Below are 15,638 nucleotides of genomic sequence, written 5' to 3'. Positions count from 1 at the left end.
AGCAGGAGGCCAGCCAGCAGCGTTGCAGACAGCGTAGCTACCGAGGGGATGGGGAAGGACGCGCTGTCACTACCCTGTGTCCTTGCGCGGTGCTGGGCTGCCATGGCAGGAAGCCACCTTTTAAAAGGAGTTTTTTTTTCTAGTAATTCTGTGGTCCTTCCTCCTTGGAGGAGCCCCCAAATGTTGTCTGAATGACACATTCCCTCATATATTCCTTTTCACATATTGTGTTTATATTGGACTCCATTTTCTGAGCGTTTGCTTGGCACCGAGCACCGTGTTTCTCAAGCATTGTGGGGGGGTCTGTGCAAAGGGAAAGAAAGGGGGGCAGCGTGGAGGCGGGTTATCCCAGGGCACCTGTCTGCACCCGGGGAAGCTCACTCCTCTCTGTCTTCCAGGTCCAAGAGGGTTTCCAGGCCCACCAGGTCCCGACGGGTTGCCAGGATCAATGGGTCCCCCAGGCACCCCATCTGTTGATCATGGCTTCCTGGTGACCCGGCACAGTCAGACCACGGACGACCCGCAGTGTCCTCCTGGGACCAAAATTCTTTACCACGGGTACTCCCTGCTCTACGTGCAAGGCAACGAGCGGGCGCACGGCCAGGACTTGGGTGAGACCTCGGGGACGCGTGCATTCATCCAACACAGACTCGTGGCGTGCCGAGGCCGGCAGAGCTGTCCCTGGCCCCGCATGTCAGAGCGCCACAGAGACGTCGTTAGCGAGAAGAGGGCCTGGTTCCGCTTCCCTCCCCCCTCACACGACCAACCACCAGCTCAACAGCTGCCTCATTAGCACAGGGAAATGTCAAGGCTGAGTCTCTGAAAGCTTTTAAATTGATAAAACTTTTGATCTGGTCTTCAAACTATCAAGTAGGTCAAGATTTCCGGAATACATGCTTCACAGCTAGTGTCGGTCTTCTTAAAATAGGGCAGCTTTACAGGTGCTCTGGCTAAAACCCAAGCGTGCGCCCCTGTCCTGAGTCTCTCTGCAGGCTCCAAGCCCCACCCCCGGTGAGTCTCCATGGGACAGCTGTCCGTTGGCTGTCATTTCTCTCGTCCCCACTGGACGTCCTTCACCAAGTTAGTGCAGTGTCACGCACGTTAACCTTTATGGAGGTTGGAAAGAACAAGCCGCCTGTAAGGAGAATCTGCATTTTCGGCAAGATAGTCATTGAAGACATTGTTCAGGGTTACTGTCCGCTGGATCAGGAGCCACGCGATAAATTTCCTTTGGAATTCAGTTTTTTTTTTTTAATTTTTTAGTGGTTATTTATTTTTGAGAGAGAGTGTGTGAGCAGGGCAGGAGCAGAGAGAGAGGGAGACACAGAATCCGAAGCAGGCTCCAGGCTCCGAGCTGTCAGCACAGAGCCCAACACGGGGCTTGAACTCGTGAGCAGTGAGATCATGACCTGAGCCAAAGTCGGACGTTTAACCGACCGAGCCACCCGGGCACCCGTTTAAAAAAAATTTTTTTTTTAACGTTTATTTAGTTTTGAGAGAGAGAGAACGTGAGTGGGGTCAGGGCAGAGAGAGAGGGAGACAGAATCCGTAGCAACTTTGGGGTTCAGTTTTATAAAAGATTTTTCTCTACTGATAAACTGGTGTGTTTCCCTTAATCAAAATATCCTACATAATTCTTTATAGGGTTTCTTCTGCCTTGAATCACTTTAAATTTAAGTTAATGCTCATTTACAACCATACTTGCCTGTGTGGTGTATTTACCTCCTTTCTGCCTGTAATTGAAAGCAGTTTTATTTCCACCTTAATGGTTGTGTTGTGTGGAGGCAGACTGATCACAGAGCCGGCACTTGAACCTGTGTCTCCCTGTGGCTGTAGGCACGGCTGGGAGCTGCCTGCGCAAGTTCAGCACGATGCCCTTCCTGTTCTGTAACATCAACAACGTGTGTAACTTCGCCTCCCGAAATGACTACTCCTACTGGCTGTCCACCCCTGAGCCCATGCCCATGTCTATGGCGCCCATCGCCGGTGACAATATCAGACCGTTCATTAGCAGGTGAGTCGGGCACTTGTAGGAGCAGATGTATATAATCGAAGAAGAAAAACTGCTTGTAGTCTAGGCAGAGGTTGTTGCTTCGTTTTTTTTCCCCAAAGCTTTTGACCTGTTGCCAGCTTATTGTTTATGATATCAGAGTTTTGTAATAGAGATCAGACATAAAATCATTTGGTATAAAAGTTATTCTCTTTTTTTTTTAAGTTTGTTTAGAGAACTGGCGGAGGCAGAGAGAGGGATGGGGAGAGTCCTAAAGCAGAGAGAGAGTCTCTCTGTGCTATGAGCACAGAGCCTGATGCAGGGATTGAACTCATGAACTGTGAGACTATGACCTGAGCCCAAATCAAGAGTCAGACGCTTAACTGACTGACCCCTGCCCAGGTGTCCCAAGCTGTCCTCTTTCAGAATTACAGTGTGATGCCTTCGAGAGGCAATGCCCAGCTTTGGGGCAGAATTCCTATTCTGTGTGACTCACTGGGGTGGTCTGGTCGCCCTTTCCCCCATGAAGCAACATCCCTGGAGTCCCCAGCAGGCCTGAGAGCAGCATTCTAAACTTTGTTTTCTTAAATAATTATCTCCCCGAGGAGCCTTTTAATATTTTTTTCTTCTAAATCGCCCACCGCTTTGAAATTTAAAAATTTTGTTGTTATTTTAATTGTAGTAAAATAGACATAAAATCAATCATCTTAACCATTTCTTTTTAAAAATTTTTTTTTTGGGGCGCCTGGGTGGCTCAGTCGGTTGAACGTCTGACTTCGGCTCAGGTCACAATCTCGCGGTATGCGAGTTCCAGCCCTGCATCGGGCTTTGTGCTGACTGCTCAGAGCCTGGAGCCTGTTTCAGATTCTGTGTCTCCCTCTCTCTCTGACCCTCCCCCATTCATGCTCTGTCTCTCTCTGTCTCAAAAATAAAATAAAAACGTAAAAAAAAAAATTAAAAAAATTTTTTAACGTTTATTTATTTTTGAGAGAGAGAGAGGGAGACACAGAATCTGAAGCAGGCTCCAGGCTCTGAGCTGTCAGCACAGAGCCCAACACGGGGCTCGAACCCACAAACCCTGAAATCATGACCTAAGCCAAAGTCTGGTGCTTAATCGACTGAGCCACCCAGGCGCCCCATCATCTTAACCATTTCTAAGTGCAGAGTTCAGTGGTATTTAATGCAGGAGCTCAAATATGGGTGTGAAGTGTCTCTATGAAACTAATACCGCAGACATTCTGTATATCTGTGCTTTATACACAAAAAGATTATACAGATTTGTTGTATACATAAAAATGTATACCTATCGAGATTTTTTGTACTCCCCACCCCCCCACTAACTTTTGTTTCCTTAGGGTGAATTCCCACTGGCAATTCATGTGTTTGACCAAGCAGCTTGCCAAATGAAGTGCTTTCCACACTAATTAATGTCTGGAGCATGTTTTCAAGTCCCCCAGAGTCTGCCTGATAGGAACTAATACCGGAAATTGGAATTAGTATGACTGAGAAGTGCATGGAGGTCCTATTTTTGTCTCATTCCTTCTAGTTAAAAGCTGATTCCTTAGCTGTACTCAGAACTAATAGAAAAGTGACAAAGGTATGAATTCATGTGACCAAGAAGCCGTTCTGTAGTTTTACTCGTTAACACACTAAGGTAATAAAGGATGAACAGAATAACAAGGCAGGACAAGTTTGCTTCAGGGAGGTGAGAGTGGGGACTAACTTGAGCCTTTCTACGCTCCCTTTAAAGAACCAGGCAGCTTTTGACTATGAAGAAGGGTAAGGCAGGGTCCTATGGTCAGTGGGAAGAGGGAGCAGGAAGTAAGCGCTGGAACCAGTGCTGGGAGCCCCAGGCCGTGGGGATTTGGGGGAGGATTTCGGGTTCTGGTACCTGTCTCTGGCTCTGCGGTCCTGGCAGATCAGTCTTATTCAGAGACCTGTACCACACGGGACCCCAGGATGGAAGGGCTGGGAGGTGCCCTAATATTAAAATATAAAAACTGTAGATTGACTTACATTAAACTATCTCCTGATAGCTTTTTTGGGTTTGGGTTGTTTTTGTTTTTGTTTTGTTTTTTTGTTTTTTTTTTGAGCTGTAAGAAACTTACTTTATGGGTCTTAAAATGGGAAAAAGGTTCTTCACACTTCCGGGCGGCACCTTTCAAAACAGACAGTCGTTTACACATGTCAGCGAGTGCCTGTGACTTTCGCTGTTGAGGCTTTCCACGCTCAGGACCATGTGGGCTGTACCGGAAGGAAAACTAACCACCTTTGTATTTTTGTTCAGCTTCCCTTGGACAACAGGTAGAAAACGATTATTCATGTTTGTTTGCTATTTTACCTCCTTGATAAAACTGACCTTTGACCTCCATTTGCTTGAGGGAAGGGGCTGTGGCATGCGTTTGTGATGTTCCCAAATCAGCCTGGGTCTCAGATTTGTTTTCCCCTGTGGCCCCCTCACTTTCAGAAAGACCCTCCCCCCCCCCCCCCCCCCCCCCGCCCTGACAGCATGCTTTGGTGCCCTAGCCCTGTACATTTCAGCCCCTGGCATCTCTGTTACCTGACCCCCAGAGGCTCAGCATGCAGGGACTTTATCAGTCATGTCCTGGAGCTGATCCTGAAACCTGCCCCCCCCCCCCCCCCCCCCCCCCAGCCTGCTGTCTCACGTTCCCTTTGGAACAGTGCTTCCATTCTGGTCTCTGAGCCCACAAGTTTCCATGGTTACTTTCACCCCGTGGTTGTGTGAAGTCTTGGGCCTTTCGGGTTATTCTGGGGAGGTCCTAAAGCTTAACCTTTCGAAAGAGTTAATAACACAGAATCCTTCCGTTTAAGCAGAAAAGCTGGCAACTTTTCTGCCTTCATCCTGAGAACAGGGCAGACATTTCTGGCTTCGTGTCGACTTGAGTTATCGCACGCTACTGATTGTTTAATTGTTCTGGCGGAAGGGCCACTGTTAGGAGAGCAGGGCTGCTGCGCCCCAGTTCTGGCTCTGACACGCTCTCTGTGGCCTCAGCCTTTGCCGGAATAACCCGGGGGATTCAACCGTCTGAATTTCAAGGGGCTGTCCAGCTCTTCCCGTCTGTGACCCTGTTCCCTTATCCATCTGATGGGGCGGCGTCAGGATGACCTTCTCGACGAGCCCCCCTCCCAAACCCTGAGCCCAGAGAGAGCCTGACATCAAATGCCGTCCGTCTGCCATGCTCTATTTCTGCTTTCCGTGTCAGGCAGACAGATGGTAGCAGATGTACAGGCCAATTTCGGTAACTGTTGTTTAACCGAGGCTTTTAATTCATCTGCATTTGCGTGAATAAAATAGAAAGCTGTGCGCACGCACGCACACACGTCCACGGAAAATCGAATGACTAATTTAGGCCTCTGCCCACTTCTCATCCATTTTCATGCAAATGTTCCGGCATAACTAGGTGTAATTATTAACACCATTTGTAGTCATTCGTCAGCATTGCTAACACTCTGTTCATTTTGTGACTTGAATGTGATTATTTTACTGCTAGTGCTTAATTCTTTTTTCTTGTACAAAACGGTGCCCTGCCATCGAAGGGTTCCCTGAGTTGAGCGGGTCTGAGTCAGAAGATTGTGCGTTGTCTTCATTTGTTCCTGGGTACGGTCCCAGTGGCCAAGTGTCTGGCATCCCAGCTCGGGAAGCTCCTGTCCTAGAGAGGGTTCTTTGGGGGTCACTCGCACTGCAGTGTCCCGCTGTCCATCCCCGCCTGGAACAGACAGGGTCTCGCCACCGGTCTGTTGGCATCGAGTCTGGAGTAAGTCTGAGGCAGGCTCACGTGGACATCCAGCCTCCGATGCATTATTTGTTAGTTCCTCTACGTCACTACATGTATTTCTTAGATCGAAGATGATTCTTAGCTGAAAACAAAGTGCTGAGTTCTGGAAGCTGTAGCACTTGCATTTCACCAACTCTTTCTTCTTAAGTGTTAATTGTGTTTGCTAAAGTCCACGCTCATTGTTGAAAGTTTGGAAAACACTGGAATGCGCAAAGGAGAGAATGAAAGTCAGCGGTCCCTCGGCCCCTCCACCAAAGCAGATGGTTAAACAGCAAGTGTTGGGTGTCTTGGGGATTTATTATTCTAGTACTGAGGTGGGCTTATCAAATCAGTGAGAGTCAGCTGTGGGCGTGTCAGCCGTGTTGTAAGCATGTGGTTGGGTCAGAAAGCGGGAGTGGAGAGGAGGTGTGACAGCACAGGAGAAGAGAACAAACAGGTTTCATCCTGTGCTGTGCTGTCCCTGTCCTGCTGTCCCTGTCCCTGTCCGTGCTCAGGGTCCCTGCTCTGTACCTTCCAGGTGTGCGGTGTGCGAGGCTCCGGCCATGGTGATGGCCGTGCACAGCCAGACCATCCAGATTCCGCAGTGCCCCAGCGGCTGGTCCTCCCTCTGGATTGGCTATTCCTTCGTGATGGTGAGCATTTGGGGAAACTCCCTGCACCCCTGAAGAGCCTCCCGCTAACACCACCACCGCCCCCATGCTCCCACCCTCAGTTGGCTGGCTCATGCCGGGCAGGCCTCTCCTCCCTTGCTGGGCCGCCCAGTTCAAAGCATCCCCAGGGGCCTGGCCTGCTCCAATGTGGATGGCAGCTGTTCCTGCACCCGGCCGGAGCCTACCTCCTGCCTCCCGAGGGGCTGCTCCAGAACTAGGTGGCAGGGACACCAGGAGAAGGTTTCCGGGAGTCAGAGAGTCTCCCCAGGAGGAGAGGAGACAGGTGCCCATTCAGGCAGCTCATGCAAGCCTGAAGCAGTGGTGTGCATCGGGCAGAGGCAGCAGGGGCGCTGGCCAGTGTCTGGGAGTATGAGGACACTCTCCTGCCACTCAGCTGTCCCAGACACCAGGTCCCCGATGTGCCCACCCCTGAAATACCAGTTAACAAAGGAAATATGGCACCTGCTTGTGATCCCATGGTGGCTGGTTACTTTATTTTATTGCCTCAGTTTAAAGAAGTGATTGCATATATGAAGGCTCTGAACCGGTCAGGTCAGGTCAGGTTAGGTCAGGTTGTACCGGGTAAGCCACAGTAAGGGCCCTGCACGGAAACCTTCTGGCTCACCACTAAGCCCCACCCCTCCTCAGTCTCAGGTATGGCCGCCTGGACGTTTTGACCCCCAGATGATCTCTAGCCTATTATGTATTGACTGGGAAAGTGGCTTCATAACTATTTTCTTCTGCTGCAGTGATCCCAAGTGCAGAAGGTGCCAGAAAAGCGCTTTTAAAGCACTTGTGTCTGTATTCACGTTTGGTTGTGAGATTTCCTGGGTTGATGATGCTTCAGGTAGACTCTTCAACAGGACCAGAGAATTTGCAGCCACCCAGAAAGTTAGTTGCTTTGATGATTCTAAATACTGCATGGTAACTACTTGATTGGGAAAGCCAAAAAGTTAGAACTACAGTGTAGAGAAGTCAAGACACCAGCAGTGATGAGACAGATTGAATGTTTTGCCTGTATAATCATAAGAAATACTCAGCAGAACCTCATGATGACACAAGTAGCCCCTGGCCCAAGGAGTAAAGAGCCTCAGGAAAGCCTTTTGTCCTACGAAGATGTGAAACAATGATTGCCCGTAATTTCCCTAAATCAAGAGCAAACTAAAGTAATGGTGTCCCAGGGAACAAGTTCCCCATCACTTCCCAGGCTTAAGGGGCGTTGTGGGGAGGTGGAGGGGCTCTGGCCCCACAGTCTGGAGACCCCTGTTCTTGTCTCAGCTTGGCCTCAAAACTGGGACCATTGTCAGATCCAGAATGTTCTAGCGTCATCCAGTCCTCATCTGGGAATGGAGGGCATTAGCTTTGTCTTCAAAGGGCCCTGAAATTCTCACGTCTGAAATAATAGTCATGGTGGATTTTGGAATGTCTTGTCTCATTTGGGGTCATTTATCTTATGGCCCTGGTTTCTGAGCACAGGTAAATCCTACTTGAACCCATTAGACTAAAGTGCATTTTAAGTTACAGTAGTGGTTACTTTTTTTTCTTCTTATTTAAATGATCTCTCTTTTTAAAGGCAAGTAATGGGTGATTGTTCTTTGCCTTATAAAAGGATACATAGCATCCAATGCAGCAAATTCAGGATTTTAATTATCCTCCAGGATGTTGATTAGAAAGCTTGATTTCGCATGTATGGGTTCCAACATCATTTACACATTTTGGCTGTTTCTTCTGTCCCAAGTTAGAGGAGGTGTCAAGTGTTTCAAAAATAATAACTAGGACAGCATTTCTCTAAGTGCTGATGAAGCCGGACTGGCCATGCCGAGTTAGGGGGCGGCGGCGGCCCCGCTGGGTCCTGTACTGCCCCATGCCACTCGTGGAGCCCGGACCGGCTTGCAGGCCGTCGGAAGTGCGGGCACTTGGGTGTTCCGGGGATCTGACCCACGGCTCACGTTTGCTCCACAGCACACCAGTGCTGGTGCCGAAGGTTCTGGCCAAGCCCTGGCATCCCCCGGGTCCTGTCTGGAAGAGTTCAGGAGCGCGCCATTCATCGAGTGCCACGGACGTGGGACTTGCAATTACTACGCGAACGCGTACAGCTTTTGGCTTGCCACGATCGAGAGAAGCGAGATGTTCAAGTAAGTCTGGGCGGCCCTCTCTGCTGGGAAGGGGCCTTTTCTGGTGTCGGGGAGGGGCCTCTCTGCTGGGGTCGGGCCTCTGCTGGGGCAGGGCCTTCTCTGCTGTTGGGGTAGGGCCTGTCTGCTGGGGCGGGGCCTCTCTGGTGTTGGGGCAGAGCCTCTGCTGGGGCGGGGCCTCTCTGCTTTTGGGGCGGGGCCCTCTGTTCTGCTGGGGCGGGGCCTCTCTGCTGTAGGGGCAGGGCCTCTGCTGGGGGGCGCCTCTCTGCTGTTGGAGCGGGACCTCTCTGCTGCTCAGCCGCCTTTGGGGCTTTCAGTCTTGGTCTTCTGGATGGTTATAAAACTGATTAGGAATGTGTGTTCCACAGGAGGTAATGAATATTCGATTCTGTTCTGTGTGGACAGATAACCGGGTCAGACTTCAAAGGCAGATCTCAAGTTATGGGTTCAGTTCTTCCATTTTTGTAGGTGGCGCCACTACAGTGTAGTTAAAGCAACTGGAGTCTTTAAACAGAGCATTTAAAAATATTTGGGGCCCCTGGGTGGCTCAGTCAGCTTCTGACTCTTGATTTCTGCTCAGGTCATGGTCTCACAGTTCGTGGGATCGAGCTTTGCGTGGGGCTCAGGGCTCTGACAGCTCAGAGCCTGCTTGGCAATCTCTCTCTCTTTCTCTCCCCCCACCCCTGCTCCTGCCGTCTGTCTCTGCTGCTCCCCTGCTTGCACACACACACACTCTCTCAAAATAAATAAATTAAACATTTTTAAAAATTCAAAAAATAAAAATATTGCACATTTAACATCGGTGAGAGAGGAAAGGGCAGTATTTGCCTTCTAGCAGTTGTAGTGCTGACTCCAGTGTATGTACAGGGTGAGTTCTGAGGGATGAAGCAAGACTTTATTAAACCCATGCAAATAAACATGAATTTTGGCACAAGTGCAGCTGAAATTGATAGGGAGGACCTTACCTTTCTTTTCCGCTAGCATCACTTCACCTTTATGACAGCTGTCCCAAATGGCTGCTGACCTTGCTGAAGTCAGTGTGGGGCCTGCACGGTGGGGATGGAGGGGAGCACATGATGAGTCCTCTGTCCTTTGGCAGCACTGGTCCCATCCCCTGCTGGGGCAGACACGGAGGCTGATGGAGCCCCAATGCTTACTGTTCCTTCCCGAAATAAGTGCTGCTAGCCCCTGGGGACAAGCCTTTCTGCCTTTACCTTTTCAGAGAGAATTTTCTGGAACTCTGTTGTGAGCCCCTCGCTTCCTGGGCTTAGATCATAAAAGACAGAGCAACACACTCTCTGTTTGTAATTCTTTAAGCACCAAAAAAGCACCAGGGACCTAATTCATAGCGTACATGAAACCCTGCAGGCATTTGGAAGCTTGACATCAACTCTCCGGATAAAGCTTAACCATTATCCGAGTGCTGAGCACTCGGCAGGTATATCAGGTTCTCGGGCTTCCATTATAGGGTTAATAGAACAGCAGCCTGGTACGATGAACTAAAACAAAATTAGATAAGATCCTATTAATTTAAATAATTAGTTTGGGGGGAATATGGTTTTCATAGAAGTTGCTTAGAAGCAGCCTTAATTTGAGGACAAGTTACTTGTTTTCTGTGGCTACCTTTTTAATAGAATTTGGTTAGTGCCAACTTCGGTTCTGACTTCACCCCACTAATGGTCAACTTAAGACAGAATTCCTAGGATCAAAGAGCATTTGGGACACTAACTGTCTTCCCCTGTGGCCTCCAGTCCGACCACCTGCATAGAAATCTGGCAAAAGCTTATGAAAGTATTTCGAGGTCTGGTTAATTGTTCCAGATTCATTGCTCATCACACCCTTCAACCAATGTTTAATGAGCTCTCCCTCTGTGTGTGAAGGGTCACAGAGAAGAGCACCTTCCTCCCTGGGAGGAGCGAGTGGTCTGGTCAAGGAGAAAGGCTGGAGTGGGAAAGTCACAGTCCAAGGAGGCTGTGCGGTGCCCTGGGAGTGGCTCAGACTTTAGAGCCCAACAGGCTCGGGATGGCTGTGGCTGTGCCCTCACCTGTGCGTGCAATTGGGCCTCCACCAGCCTCACGGCTGCGCATGGGGGTGAACGTGATGTCGTGCACGGCCCCTGTCCCTCCCCGCACTGTGAGGGCGGGTGACACCCAGCGCGGTGCCCACTAGGTCAGGACGAGCAGTGGTCGCTGCTTGTCACGGGCTGGGCCCACCCCCTTCATCTGGCCCCTTGGGGCGGGGCTCCAGGAAAGGTGGGGGCTGCTGAGGGGCTCGCCTGCCTCGTGAAGCAGCGGCGCTGACTGCTGGTTTCTGGGTTGCCTTGTAGGAAGCCCACGCCGTCCACCTTGAAGGCGGGGGAGCTGCGCACACACGTCAGCCGTTGCCAAGTCTGTATGAGAAGAACATAATGAAACCCGGCCCTCAGCTAACGTACAACATGGTGCTACTCCCTCCTCTCCCCCTTCTCTTGTTAACAGCAACGAACCCTAGAAATATATCCTGTGTACCTCACTGTCCAGTATGAAAGCCGTAAAGTGCCTTATAGGAATTTGCCTAACTAGCACACCCCGCTTCGGTGGCCTCTACTCGCTGAAGGAGAAACAAAGAGCATGATAAGCTGTCATAGTGACGCACCAAATGGCACTTTTGATGAAATAAAAGTGTAAGTCTGTTCTTGAAGCCAATGCACTGATGCGTGAAGTACGAACTCCATCAGAAAACCAAAGGGTGCTAGCAGGTGCGCGGGGCCTTCCGTTGTGTCTGAACGCCTGTGTCCACTCTTGTGTTGGGACAGGTGCATTCCCTCCCCCCGGATGGGATGTTTGTTTACGTCACCGTCAAGCTGTTTCCAAGCGCAGGTCCCTGGGCCCGTACACGAGTGGGTCCCGCGAGAACAGTGTTCCGGGCCTGCTGATGGAATGGCTCAGCCGCCGAATCTTCCAACCCCCAGACGTAAATGTAGGTCTTTCTGCTCTGTGTGGTACTATGCAGCTGCTTGTGCAGAAATCACAAATTTCCTGTGGAATAAAGATGGTCCAAAAGTAGGCGGAAATTAAATATATATATTATTTTAGTAATTTATATAGATGTCAGCGATTAGGTCAAAGGTTTGTTTCATTTCCACTGTTAAAATAAAGCTTACGTAGTTTCTTCCTTGAAAAGACTGTGTTGTCCTTTCACATAGATTTTTAAACACCCGGGTGTTGAATGTGACACGTCCCGTTTTCGTTGTTCACCTCCAAACCAAAATGCGTGTATCGCCAAAGCCAAACCCAGGTCCACGAGCGCGGCGTCTGCTCCAGTGAAACATGTACTCTGAGCTTATTGTTTGTATTCTGTATTAAATGTCTTCAGGGTTTTAAACACTAATCACAACCGAATGACCTGACTTCAGAACCAGCAAAACCGTAAAAGGCCTTCGTTTACTTCGTATTCGTCGTTCTGCGGCCTGGTGTGCAAAACAGCTCATTTGAACCCTAGTATCAGTATTCCCCCCGTGTAAGTGCCTCCGGGTGGCTTGCTCGCTCCGGCGAGCTGCGTGCAGACGTCAGCAGGGAGCGGACGGATCACAGGAGAGCAGGATTGACCACTGGCAATGACCTTGCACTGTCAATGTGAGGCAATGACCTTGCGCCAAAAGTCTCCAACACGGTTTTAAGACTACTAAGGCCTTTTATGTAATTTCTTTACATGTGTATTTCTTACAAATTCAAATTTGTAATAAAACTATTTGTATAAAAATTAAGCTTTTATTAATTTGTTGCTAGTATTGCCACAAAAACATTAAAAGTTACTGCACCGGCCACTAATAAATTTGTAAGCGCTGCATGCCTTAGATCATTTTTATTTTGCAGTTATTCCAAATGAGAGCCAGACTGGGTGTGATTTACAGAAATTGCTACAAAGAAAAAACCGATTGATCTTCTTCATCTTTCCTCCCTCCCTCCCTTCTGTCCATCCATTCATCCACCCACCCATCCATGCACTCATTGTATGTGTACCAAGGATTTGCCACTCTTCAAATCCCAGTTAGATACAAGATAAACAGATAAACAGATATGAACAACATACATTTCCAGCCACTAAAAGTAAGATTCGGTAGGGATTAGCACCGAGATTGTGGTTATGCAACGATAGGTGCATAAGTCTTACTTAAAGTTGGAAAGAAGATGCCAGATTCTTTAAACTTGGTTAAAACATGATCCCTGAAAATGAGTCTGACCCTGTGTGTCCAAGAAAAAGATCTAGGGGCTCCTGGGTGGCTCAGTCAGTTGAGCATCCGACTCTTGATTATGGCTCAGGTCGTGATCTCACAGTTCATGGGTTTGAGCCCCACATGGGCTCTGTGCTGACAGCGTAGAGCCTACTTGGGATTCTCTCTCTCTCTCTCTCTCTCTCTCTCTCTCTGCCCCTCCCCCAACTCTCTCTCTCTCTCTCAATAAGTATATAAACTTAAAAAAAAAAAGAAAGGAAAAGCTCTAAATATTGCAACGTTCTGGGCTGTCGTACCTGCCATTGCTGTAGTGAGGAAGATATGGGACAGTGTGAATGTGACTTCCCATGCTTGATCAGGAAACATCATTCAAGGTGTAGGTTCAGTCACCTCCCACCTATCTGTGATAAAACTGGTGAGAAAGAAGGGTTCATTTGCTTCCCTTGATGCATGGGATTGTGCAGAACACTGAAACCATCAGGCTGGGTTCTTACTGAAGGAACAGATGTGGCGGCCATTGGGAGAGTTTGTTTCTGTGTCTAAAACTGATTGATTATAATTTTTTTTTAACGTTTATTTATTTTTGAGACAGAGAGAGACAGAGCATGAATGGGGGAGGGGCAGAGAGAGAGGGAGACACAGAACCGGAAGCAGGCTCCAGGCTCTGAGCCATCAGCCCAGAGCCCGCGGGGCTCGAACTCACGGACCGCGAGATCGTGACCTGAGCTGAAGTCGGGCGATTAACCGACTGAGCCACCCAGGCGCCCCTAAAACTGATTGATTATAAATCACTAGTTACTAGATACAGGTGTGTATAGATGGGAAAGTGCAAAGAAGATGATAATGACACCTTGGATCCCAACATTCAGATCCTGTGCATTTTTATTTTTTAAATGTTTATTAATTTTGAGAGAGAGAGAGAGAGAGAGAGAGAGAGAGAATCCTGACTCGGGGCTCGACCACACAAACCAGGAGATCATGACCTGAGCTGAAATCAAGAGTCAGACACTAAGCCAGCTGAGCCGCCCAGGTGCCCCAGATCCTGTCCGTTATTCTGAGAGGAGCTTTTATGTTTTATTTTTAAAATTCTCCTACAGTACAGTTGATTTATGTTGATGGACAGGTCTATGGATTGTAACATATGGGTAGGTCCATGTAAGCATAATCCAAATCAGTCCACAGAAGAGTTTGAGCCACTGAAATCCCCCCTACCCTAACCCTGGCATCCAACCACCGAGCTCCATCACTGTGACACCTCTTCATGAACAGAATAATAGAGTGTGTAACCTTGGAGACGGTCCTTCACCCACCGTGATGCATTTGACACTCCTCCAAAATTATCGTGTGCGTTGATGGCTTATTCCCTTTCATTGCTCAGTGGGATTATATAAATACACCACATCGTTCACCTGTCGAAGGACGTGTGGGTTATCTCCAGTTTTTGGTGATAATGGATAGAGAATAAACATTCATGTTCAGGTTTTTGTGAACACAGGTTTTTCTTTTTTTTTAATTTTTTTTTTTAGTGTTTATTTTTGAGAGAGAGAGACAGAGTGTGAGCAGGGGAGGGGCAGAGAGAGAGGGAGACACAGAATCCGAACCAGGCTCCAGGCTCCGAGCTGTCAGCACAGAGCTCGGCGTGGGGCTGGAACCCATGAACCGCGCGATCATGACCTGAGCCGAAGTCGGAAACTTAGCTGACTGAGCCACCCAGGTGCCCCGGGTTTTTATTTCTTTAGGGTAAGTACCCAGGACTAAGATTGCCGAGTCATATGATAATTGTATGTTTGACAGTGTGAAAAACTGCCAGACTGTTTTCCAGAGTGGCTGTACCATTCTGCATTACTTCCAGCAATGTGTGAGAGCCCCACATTCTCCCCAATGTTTGGAATTGTCAGTGTGTTTTTGTTAGCCATTCTAATAGGTAGTGGTGTGTGGTCAGGCTTTTAATTTGCATTTCCTGGATGGCTAATGACGTCAACCATCTTCATGGCATTTGTGTGTGTGTGTGTGTGTGTGTGTGTGTGTGTGTTTGTCCATCAACACCTCCTCTTCTTTGAAGTATCTATTAAATTTTGCCCACTTGAAAAATGTCCCTTTTCATACTGTTGAGTTTTAAAAATTCTTTGGATGCTCTGCTTGTCAGCCATTTGCTAGATAGGTGATTTGCAAATTCATCCTCCTAACAGTATCTTTCACAGAGCTAAGGTTTTTCATTTTGATGGTGTCCAATTTATCCATATCTTCCATGGGATGTGCTTTTGGTATTGTGTTTAAGAACTTTTTGATTACTCCTAGGTTACTAAGATTTTCTCCTGTTTTCTTCTGTAAGCTTTATGATTTCACTGACTACATTGCGATCTGTGACCCACTTGTAATTTTTTTTAATTGATGACATTCACATAACTTAAAATTCACCACCAGAAAGCCAACCCTTCAGTGGCATTTAGGACAGCCGCAATGTGAATTCACTACGTCTATGTTAACTAGAGGTATTTTTCATCACCCCGAATCCAGAGCCAGTCAACAGTGGCTCCCAAACCCTGGAAACCACCAGTCGGCTGCAAGTCTGGATTTTCTGACTCTGGATTTCATGCAGTGGGATAATCCAGTGTGTGGCTGCTGTGTCTGATTTCTCTCACTGAGCATAATGGTTTGGATGTTCACCCACCCTGTGGCACATGTCAGTTCTTCGCTGGTTTTGACGGCTGAAGAATGTCCATTGGATGGATATACCAGTTTGGTTAGCCATTCATCCACTGATGGGTGTGTGGGCTGTTGGGACCTTCTGGCTATTGTGAACATGACGGCTCCATATTGACATCCCTGCTCTCAATTCTTTGCAGTAGGTAACAA

At 48.4% G+C, this 15,638-nt stretch overlaps 1 protein-coding gene across 1 annotated transcript in view; it reads left to right on the top strand.

Annotated features, from left to right (window-relative positions):
* The window catches only part of COL4A1 (collagen type IV alpha 1 chain), a 153,917-nt gene extending 141,520 nt beyond the window's left edge, over positions 1-12,397 (top strand). The window contains exons 48-52 of the mRNA XM_042930212.1: positions 399-611; positions 1,837-2,014; positions 6,305-6,419; positions 8,400-8,572; positions 10,896-12,397. Of these exons, the coding sequence (XP_042786146.1) occupies positions 399-611; positions 1,837-2,014; positions 6,305-6,419; positions 8,400-8,572; positions 10,896-10,977 (761 nt within the window). The 3' untranslated portion in view covers positions 10,978-12,397. The remainder of the gene's footprint in view (positions 1-398; positions 612-1,836; positions 2,015-6,304; positions 6,420-8,399; positions 8,573-10,895) is intronic.
* Positions 12,398-15,638: the final 3,241 nt, after the last annotated feature.

This window comes from Panthera leo, chromosome A1, assembly GCF_018350215.1.
Source record: "Panthera leo isolate Ple1 chromosome A1, P.leo_Ple1_pat1.1, whole genome shotgun sequence".
Classification (NCBI taxonomy): domain Eukaryota; kingdom Metazoa; phylum Chordata; class Mammalia; order Carnivora; family Felidae; genus Panthera; species Panthera leo.
This window is presented reverse-complemented; position numbering and strand designations above follow the sequence as displayed.